Source organism: Psammomys obesus, unplaced genomic scaffold (assembly GCF_907164565.1).
Source record: "Psammomys obesus unplaced genomic scaffold, mPsaObe1.curated_primary_1811, whole genome shotgun sequence".
NCBI classification, from domain to species: Eukaryota; Metazoa; Chordata; class Mammalia; order Rodentia; family Muridae; genus Psammomys; species Psammomys obesus.
The window spans coordinates 1,666,611-1,676,903 of record NW_026585587.1 but is presented as its reverse complement, the minus strand read 5'-3'; the positions used below and the strand labels follow the sequence as shown (position 1 = coordinate 1,676,903).

At 41.8% G+C, this 10,293-nt stretch overlaps 1 protein-coding gene across 1 annotated transcript in view; it reads left to right on the top strand.

Annotated features, from left to right (window-relative positions):
- The window catches only part of Pld5 (phospholipase D family member 5), a 330,905-nt gene extending 322,292 nt beyond the window's left edge, over nucleotides 1–8,613 (top strand). Inside the window, exons 9-10 of the mRNA XM_055609753.1 lie at nucleotides 57–171; nucleotides 6,769–8,613. Of these exons, the coding sequence (XP_055465728.1) occupies nucleotides 57–171; nucleotides 6,769–7,064 (411 nt within the window). The 3' untranslated portion in view covers nucleotides 7,065–8,613. The remainder of the gene's footprint in view (nucleotides 1–56; nucleotides 172–6,768) is intronic.
- Nucleotides 8,614–10,293: the final 1,680 nt, after the last annotated feature.

Below are 10,293 nucleotides of genomic sequence, written 5' to 3'. Positions count from 1 at the left end.
CTTTCTTTCTTTCTTTCTTTCTTTCTTTCTTTCTTTCTTTCTTTCTTGTCTTACAGAAATTTTTTGATCTGGAAAGAGAGAATGCTTGTGCCACAAAAGAACAAAAGAACCAGACCTTTCCCAAATTAAACCGCAACAAGTACATGGTGACAGATGGAGCCGCTTACATCGGTAGGTTTGGGGGTTGAAAAACTCCTCAGGGCACTCCCAGACAGTAGGGATCAGCTGTGCTCTGACAGATCCCCGGGGAATGAGGCGGCACCTTGGAAGCTGTTATGTATTGATGAGTGTGTGCAGGCGGGAAGTGGGAAGGTGAGGCCCAGGAGCCCTCCAGTCACATAGACCCTCTTTCCACTCCATGGCTGCCGTTCATGAAAGACAGTCTTCCGTCTACATTCTGCAGACAGTCTCTGGTCCATTCATTTGCCTCATTTGATAAGTGAGGAGGCAAAGGGCTCATTAGAGGTGAGTCCCAGCATGGAACAAATACAGAGCTCATGCTCTCGTTTACAGTGTCACGAGACATCCTATCTTGGGGTTCCGGGGACTCATTACACTGCATGCTATCTTCTCGTGACACCTCTGCCATTTCCTAAGTATCTAACATGGAGCAATTCCCTGGAGCGCCCTAAACTTCAGTTTGCTGGTGTGTAAAATGAAGCTGGTGGCAGTTTCTACTTCACGGAGTGATGTTTAAATGCGATATAATATACGCAAAGCACCTGGCACATGGATGATGCCCAATGAATGTTCGCTATTCTTATTAAGGCAATGAAGTTCCAGGTTCATACATCATTACCCTGGGGAGATTATTCTAACTCTTCACAGAGTGGGGGAGGCAAGGACAGTCTCCTCACTGGAATCATCACAGATAGAGCTGGCATTGCCTTACATAAAAGAAGACGTTCAAATCCTGAAGAATCAGAGTGAGTTTAGACCACACGGGTGAAGTGGCAGCTTCAGCAGAAAACAAGAACCTGCTTGTGGGATGCAGGAGTGAAAATGGAAGCCATAGCAATCATTTCTCTAAATTCCGTGGGTGAATTAGAAACCGTCTTTACTTCATGAAGCACTTTCACCTTAGTTAGTCCTCTTAGCACAGCTACCAACAGAGAGAAGAGTGTGAACCAAGGTGAGAAGTGAGGATATGGGGTCTGGAGAAGGAAGTAACTTGGCCACACAGGTGTCTGGAGAGGGACTGGCTGTCTGGGACAGGCCACGGGGTCACCAACCTCAGCCTGAGGGTATCAGTCTCTATTTTTCCTATCTTATTGCCTTCTTAAAAATAGAGCATTTAAGGTTCTGTTTGTTTGTTTTGTTTTGCTTTGTTTTGTTTTGTTTTGTTTTGTTTTGTTTAACACGTGGGGCTGGGAAGATGGATCCACAGGTCTGGAGCGTTTAACTGCTCTTCGAGAGTTCAGGTCTCGGCAATTCAAGTGGGGTGCCTCACAAACTACCTGAACCCCAGTTCCAGTGAATCTGATGCCCCCTCCTGGCTTTCGTGGGTACTGCATCCACGTGCACACATCCATCCAAATACAAATAAACACTATTAAAGGTAAAATAAATTTTCTTTTATGGAGGATTTTGTCAGGCATGTAGTGCACACTTTCAAACCCAGCACTTGGGAGGTAGAGGCAGCACCTCTGTGAGTTCAAGGCCAGTCTGGTCTACATAGTGAGTTCCAAAACATCCAGGACAATATAGAAAGACCCAGTCTCAATTTTTTTTTCTTTTAATATGTAATTCTGATTGTTTTGCATTATAACCACAGTAAAAGGTGATTCAAAAATGGGGCTGTCTGAATTTTTTCATTTTTCTCAGTTTATGGAAAATAGAATGAAATTGGCTTTTTTGTTTTTATTTTGTTTTGTTTTTTGAGACAGGGTTCTCTGTGTATTCCTGGCTCTCCTGGTCACTCAGTAGACCAGGATGGCCTCAGACTCACAGAGATCCACCTGCCTTTGCCTCCCGAGTGCTGGGATTAAAGTGGTGTCCCACCGCACCAGGCTAGTTTGTTTGTTTGTTTGTTTTGTTTTGTTTTTAAGCAAGTGGCGAAGACTGGAGAGATGGTGTATCAGTTTAGAGCACTTGGTGCTCTTGCAGAGGACCTGAGTTAAGTTCCCAGCACCATACAGAGGATCACAATATCAATTAACTCCAGTTCTAGGGTATCCATTGCTCTTTTCTGTCCTCTGAAGAAGACACCAGGCACATAGTGGCACACATATATACATATATATTAATATATATAACATATATATATTAATATATATTAATATTCACATATTAAATAAGTGAATAAATGAATAAATAAATGAACATTAAAATTTGAAAAAACAACTCAAAATTGCGTACTAAAAAATAGGAACATTGGGCTAAACTTAGGGGTGAATCCAGACAGGTACATAGTAGCTTAAGACTCCAGATCAAGATCTTTTACTGCAGCATTTATTTAAAGTAAGGTGTCATGTGCACATTTCTGTGACTCTTTAAACAAAAGGAAAACAGGACTCACATCAAGACCAGACATGGGCTTACAAACTACTGTTTATTGGTCTTCAAAAGACTCACCTGACAGCCAAACATTCCTTGGGCAAATTAAATAAGTGTTCTGGAATCAGAAAACAATCTATATTTGAATCGTAGAGCAGACACAAACTGGAGGAAGGTAGCAAGTCATGTAATCTCTTGTAAGCTTCCGTCTCTCTAGCTGTAGGAGGATAATAGCCCCCACCCTTTTGATGGTGGTGTGGTGATTCAATGAGGTAATTTGTTAATGGCTCCAAACACTGTCTCTGATGGATCTGGGGTCTTTTAAATGTGGGGGTTTTGCTCCTTGTTCCTGAGCTAAGATATTATTAAGTGAGTTCATTTTATAGACAACAGTTTTAGCAAAACATGGATCCCTAGAGTTGGGCATGGTGGCCCATGCCTTTAATTCCAGCACTCAGGGAGGCAGAAGCAGGCAGATAGCTGTGAGTTCAAGGCCAGCCTAGCCTACAAAGTGAGTCCAGGACAGGCAAAGCTACACAGAGAAACTCCGTCTCAGGGCGGGGTTAGGGAGAGAACAAACAATGATTCTCTAGAGAGAAACAGAGCTCTGATACAAAAACATTCAAAGAACATCAAAAGGGACAGTAACTGTTATCTTAAATCATTTCTTAGATACTGATTAATAATGTGGGACTAAGAAAAATCCCAGGCCATGGGATTATGACTCCATTAAGTTTGCATGAGACCACCAGAAGCATATTCAGAGTGCTGTGCTTTCCCCTTTTAAATTCTCTAGAACATATCTGAGTTAAGCTCTGAAAATTTGTCAGGAAGGTGTCTCAGTAATTAGACAGCTAAGGAGGGGATAAGAGGTTAATTGAAGGTGCTGGAAAAATGCCCAAGGCTGCCTACCAACAAGGCAACACACACACACACACATACATACACACACAACACAAACTACATTCTGGACATTGCAGCCTTACTGTGCATTTTGGGGAGCTGAAATAGTCTAAAAACATAACATAAAATTTTAGCCTAGCTTCCAAGAAAAAAAAAAAAAGAAATACAGAAGCATATGTCACCTTGACAGTCCACCAAAATTTCTGTGTCAGCATGAAACTTCCCAGAGCTATACTGAAAGAAGCCAACTGAAGTGTTTGAAATCCACAAACAGCCTACTCTTGGATCATTCACTGTATGGCAGAAGAAAAAAAAAAAAAGCTAGATTTACAGGATAAGGCCCCAACTCCTCCATCCTCTTTTCTCCTCCCAGGGCTATCCCTGAAGTATTTTTCATGTGTGTTCCCACCAGAAAATTTGATCTGCCAATGTACAAAGCAGAAATCTCAGCATGGCTGCAATGCTCCAGAGCCTAAGATGAGGTCATTGTACAGGGTCAAGTGGGCAGTGGATGCCTTAGGGGCAAAGGCAATATGGCACAGAGGTGGAGTCGGGCTTTGGAGTTAGATTTGACTCTGACCCTTCGGTCCATTGGGTTTCTCTGCAGCACCATTGGTTAGCCATGGAACATGGAACAAAAGTAGGGACTTCTGTGAACATCTCCTTCCTTGGGGTAAAACGTTCCCATCATACAAAATATTGTCTATAAACACAAGTACTTGCTTTGCTCAAAGTAGACACTTAATAAATTATAGTTGCTCTCCCCTCAGACTCCTTAGAAGCTTCACTGCATCCCTTAATATTTCAACCTGTTCTCTGCCCACAGCTATCATCCTCTTTTTGGCTTCTGGTTCTCTCTTGTCCTAGTTAAGCTTCAGCACATCTCTCATTGCTCAGTACACAGCTTCTTCTTCTTGACACATTTAGCCAGGGATAGAAAGCCTTCTCTCTGGTGCTTGTGGCATTTGGTGTGACATCTTAGTGTGCCCTTTCCTGTAGTCTGCGTTCTAGTGACTCTTGGCTTCCTGAACTCCTTGAGGGCAGGAAGCTTCATTTTTTCAGTTTTTAGATCACATAGCTTAATATCGGACCTGGTAGATATTAGGGACTAAGTGAACAACACAAGATAAGGAAGATACAATAAATAATTAGCACCGGCCTCTTCCAAAGATAAACCTTGGTTTCATAAATTAGATAGAGAAATACGTGGGAGGTTAGGGTTGCTCAGCCATTTTCTATACCTTTGTTTTAGTTGGTGTTCTATGGCTATAAAGAGACACCATTACCAAGGCAAGCCTTATTTTAAAAAAATTTTAATTGGGTGCTTACTTACAGTTTCACAGTCTTACTCTGTTATCATGTTGGAGAATAATGATGGCATACAGGCATGTATGGTGCTAAAGAAGTAGCTGAAATCTTTACAGCATGATCCTCTGGCAGTAGACACACACAGAGAGAAAGACACTGGGCCTGGTGTGGGCTTTTGAAACCCTAAAGCCCACCACTAATGACACCCTCCAACAAGACCACAGCTCCTAATCCTTCCCTGACAGCTATTCAACTGGGGACTAAGCATACAAATATATGAGCCTAAACATACAAATATATAAGCCATTTCCATTTGAACCACCTCAGCCTTGAAGGCGGATTTTAACACTAATGGTGTTGCCATTATCAGCCTCTTCTGAAATGATCTCAACTTCAAAATTCATATGCAGAAGTCCTGACTCTCATTATGAAAGAGTGTGAACAAAGAAACTCACTCTAAAGTGAGATCATTAAGGTGGACATTAATCTAATGTGGCCTATGTCCTTAAAAAAAAAAAAAAAAAAACAGAGGAACTATGCCTGGTGGCTCTTGCCTATAATCTTAGCTCTCAGAGGGCTGAGGGAGGATCACTGTGAGTCTGACCTGAACTATACAGTCACATCTGGTTTCAAAAGCAAAACAGGGAAGGGGACTAGATAAGGGCATGAATGAAGGAAAGACAGTAGGGAGAGACGGAGAAAAGAGCCACTGAGAGAGGAAGAACCTAGAAGGCATCCTTTCCATTCTAGTTTGTTTCTCTAGCCTTGTGATGACTACTTCGACCAAAAGAAATTTGGGGAGGGAAGGGTTTGTTTCACTTGCAGATTATTGTCCATCGCCAAGAAAAGCCAAGGTACTGGACAGTGGTGGTGCAGGCCTTTAATCCTAGTTCTCAAGAGGCAGAGGCAGGTGGATCTCTGAGTTCAAGACCAGCCTGACCTACAGAGTGACGTCCAAGACAACCAAGACTACACAGAGAAACGCTGTCTCGAAAAACCGAGAGACAGAGAAAAAGAGGCAGGCCAAGACAGGAGCTTGAAGCAGTAACCACAGGGGCAATGTTGCTTGCTGTCTTGATTCCAGTCTGTGGCTGGCTACCTTTCTTAGCTAGCTCAGGCCCGCTTACCCAAGGATGACAATACGAAGTGGGCTGGGCCCTCCTATATCAATTATCAGTCAAGGGAATGCTACAGACATGGCCAGATACTGATCTGATGGTGGCAGTTCTCCCTGGATGTGCTAAGTTGGCAAAATAAATAAATAGATAGATAGAAAGATGAATGAATGAATGAATGAATGAATGAATGAATGAATGAATGAAGTTAGCCTTAGCTCCCAGTAGGAATCAGCCTTGGTTTTTTTTTTTTTGTTTGTTTGTTTGTTTGTTTGTTTGTTTTTTGTCTCCCAAGTCATGAGAATACATTTCTACTATTTAAACCAATTGGTTTCTGGCTCTACATAGAAACAGTTCTGAAAACATCAAATCAGCCATCTATCTAATGGTACAGACAGACCTGTGAGCCTGTGCTCAAAGCACCTGGCCAAGCCACTGGTCCTGCCCTCGATGGTGCCTTCCAGTCTGTCTCCTTAGGGAGAGCTGTAGCCATTTCTCTGCCTTCAGCTTTGTCTCAGTTGTGAAGCATCTCTGCTTAATAATGTTTATACATATGGATTCAATGTTGTCTCTTTGAGAAGGTAGTAATTGTTCACAGGATTTTTAAGTGTATTCCTATATATTTTAAATGTTTCTGTATTTAGTGTGTCTTGTGAACATCAATAAAAAATAACATTTACAGAAAAAGAACAGCAGATTTCTTGTTTTGAGTTTCGACTTGAGCAAAGCTGAAGAAAATGCCAAAATAATATGCAAATATTAATCTGCCATATGTAGGGTTTCTTGTGACTTTTTCTCTCCAAAGCTGTCAACACCATTCTGCCTCTCTTGTTATTCCTGGGTGTTTATTTTATTTATTTATTTTTTGTGAATCTGTTCTTATTTCATTCTATTGGGAATTTTCCTAGTGGATTGTACCTTCTCATCATGATTTCTTTGCTTACAGGAAATTTTGACTGGGTAGGGAATGACTTTACCCAGAATGCCGGCACAGGCCTTGTCATCAACCAGGCAGATGTGAAAGACAACAGGAGCATCATTAAGCAGCTTAAAGACGTGTTTGAGAGGGACTGGTATTCGCCTTATGCCAAATCCATACAGCCAACCAAACAACCGAACTGTTCAAACTCAAGCCTATCCAAACTCAAGCCTCCCTCCAACCAACCTGCCACTTACAATGCCACCGGGAGGGAGCTCCTGAATGGAAAGCTCACTGACAGACAAGCAGGGCTTCAGACCTAATGCAGGAAAGACAACGATTTACTGCGTCTTTTTTTTAAGGGGAAATAAAAAGCACACTTATTAAAAATGTTCTCTGAATGACATGTAATATCTAGCTAACAACATCTTAGCACCATATATTAAATTTAAGACTTTTGTATCTATGAGCTCTGACAGAGAATGTCATTCTGGTGTAGAAGTTAGTTTTTAACATCTGCAAACAGATTTTACGACTCGGTTCTCCTGTTTCTTACTGGTTTTAGAACCTTTCCTGCTGGTCCACCTGCACTGGTTTTAAGAAGCCTAGCATGAGGTGAGCCCTTTCCTTTAATATTGCTGAATTCCAGAGTTAGAGGAAGGGGGGTTGGGGTGGAGACAGAGACAGAACCAAGCATCTGCCCTGATAAATCCTCTCCAAGACCTATCCAGGCAGCTGAGCGCAGGTGCCTCCCTCTCATGCCAGCCTTCAAGACTCCTCAGAAACAGCCATTGTTGTCTCCTTGTTCCTTGTCTTCTGATACCAGAGGGTTTTGTTTTGTTTTGTTTTTGTTTTTGTCTTGTTTGTTTGTTTTGGTATCGGCCTGTCTTCTCACGAACTGTTCATGTTCTACATAGTCCCTGGACTCACCTCAGCCCTAGGTCAAAGTGTGAGAATATCTTTGGGAAAGGTATGAATTCCCCAGAATGTAAACAAAATGGAAATAGCAGGCTTTCATTCTCACCTCTCAACTATAATTTTTTCCCATCCCAAATTGGTTATTTTTAAAAATCACAGTCAGTTCTCTGTCTCTGTCTGTATCTCTCTGTCTGTCTGTCTGTGTCTCTGTCTTTCTCTCTGTCTGTCTCTCCCTTTCTCTCTGCTGTATATGTTTTTTTTTTCCTGAAGCTCAGAAAAATAAAGTGCCCCTGCTAATATCCAGCAAACCATTAAGTCTGCATTTGGAGAACAAAGCGGTTTCACATTGTTAACAGTATTTTAAAGGAAAGGTCTCTATGCGTCGGTGGATTTTAATTTATTTAGAATTATTATGCTGTTAAGAGTACGCCAGCAAATGTTTATAACAGAGCTATTTAATATACTTTCTGCTATTTAATATACCAAATGCTTTTCAGACAAATGCAATTTAAATACTGTGCTTAACATATTTTACTAAGAAACAGAAATACTGGATCACTGTTCTATAATGTCATTGTGTGTTGTTTTCTATCTATACAATATATAATCCTGTATTAATGGAGACTGTTGCTACATGAGAGAGGTGTGACCTCTTCAGAGCCCAGAGCGAATGGCCAAGATGCCCACGCTCAGTTTGGCTCCTGACACCATGCTCAGAGCGGAGTCCTTCACTCTTTGGCCTCGGGTTTCTATTGTTGACATAGAGACAATAATACTCACCTACCTCGCAAGGATGCTGTCATGGTAGGCGATGTTTATAAGTTGTTTTTGAAATCAAAAGAACTATATAAATGCTAAGCATTACACTGCATAATCTTTTTCTTGAAGTAATCTCTGTGGTATCCTGAAAGAATCTATACAAGGTATTCCCCCAAGAATCTGAGGGGAAAATAAAGCACCTTCTATTTACAAACACATACGAAATGAATGGGGATGAAAGGGTGGGGAAAGATTGGTCCTAATGACAATTTGAATGTAGGTATTTGAATGGAACATTCTGCCCAGTCACCATGACATAAATAATAACACACAACTAGATGCTGTGCTGAAAATGGACCTTTAGGACCAGAGTGTTCATGTGTTTTGAGAACGAGGATGAGCGATCTCATTTATTTACTCTCATCTCTAGAGACTTAGTTTTAATTATGCCAAAAAGAGTTCCTTATTCACAGGTTCACTGAACAGAGTGGTTGCTCCCAATCCTACGGATTCCTCCAGTTTCTTTTCTGACATTTTCTCCTCTTACCTCTAACCAAGTCAAGAGGGCTGAGAGAGTTATCTAGGCATGATGTGCATGCCTTTATTACCAGCTCTCAGGGGCAAAGGCAAGAAGATCTTTGTGTTTTGGAGGCCACATAGAGAGTTCCAGAATAGCCAGGGCTATATAAAGAGACACTCTCAAACAAAGAACAGAACAGAAAAGAAAGGGATAGAAAAGAAAAGAAAAGAAAAGAAAAGAAAAGAAAAGCCAGAGACAGAGCATGCCAGGAGAAAGCTGTGATTTGAGAGTATCAGGATGTATGGACCGGTTTGAAGACTTTCAGTGATACTTTTTGTTGATAATGTCCAGCCCATAAGATTCTAAGTATTTACCATATACTCCATCCTAGAATTGGGTGTCATCCTGGCAGTTGTCCAAAAGTAGCTTTAGGGATAATTTTCAAAGGAAGAAAGGCAATGAGAAGAACCGCAGACAAACTACCCTCTTTACTCTTGAACAGACAAAGGGAACGTGGGTTGATCCAAAGGGAATACAAGAGAAACGTAAAAAGTTGTCCTCCTTTTGGCTTTGTCGTTTCCCAGATTGCTTGCCAACAGTCTCATGAGACAAACGTAAGTTTGGTGGTATGGGTCCTTTCCCCGTTACTGCCTTTGGTATTGTGCAATAGGAAACCAGAACATTTTCATTGATGAAATGGCCATCACTGTCACTTATTCCCAAACCCACCAGCATAGCAGCTCTGGGCATGATGTCACAGGTTTTCAGCCACACGCCAGCATCAGCGGAACCCTCCTTGGCCTGGTAACCATGACTGTGCTCCCACAGCTAAGCACCTCACCCCAACATGCCACACTATCCCTTGGCAGAGTTCCCTGTGTCATCTGTCTCCTGAGAGAGCATCCAATTCAGGAGACTCTTCTCTCTCATCTGGACACTCTCCTATAGGAGAGAACCTTTTTCTTTTAGACTTTGAGTCTCTGCTGGATAGATAACTAACTTCCACCCTTCCCCTTCCAAGTAGCTTAGGATGTATTTATCAAGACGGAAAGAACACAAAACAAAAACACCCTGAGACTACTCATAATATGGGGATATAAACCCTTTGGAAAATATGAGTAAGGGGCTCGAAAGATGGCACAGCAGTTAAGAGCACTGGCGGTTCTTCCAGAGGTCCTTTTGTTCCATTCCCAGCAACCACCTGGGGATAACCATCAATAATGAGATCTGGTGCCACTTCTGGCCTGCAGGCAGAACACTGTGTACATAATAAATAAATCAGAGAAAGGAAGGAAGGAAGGAAGGAAGGAAGGAAGGAAGGAAGGAAGGAAGGAAGGAAGGAAGGAAGGAAGGAA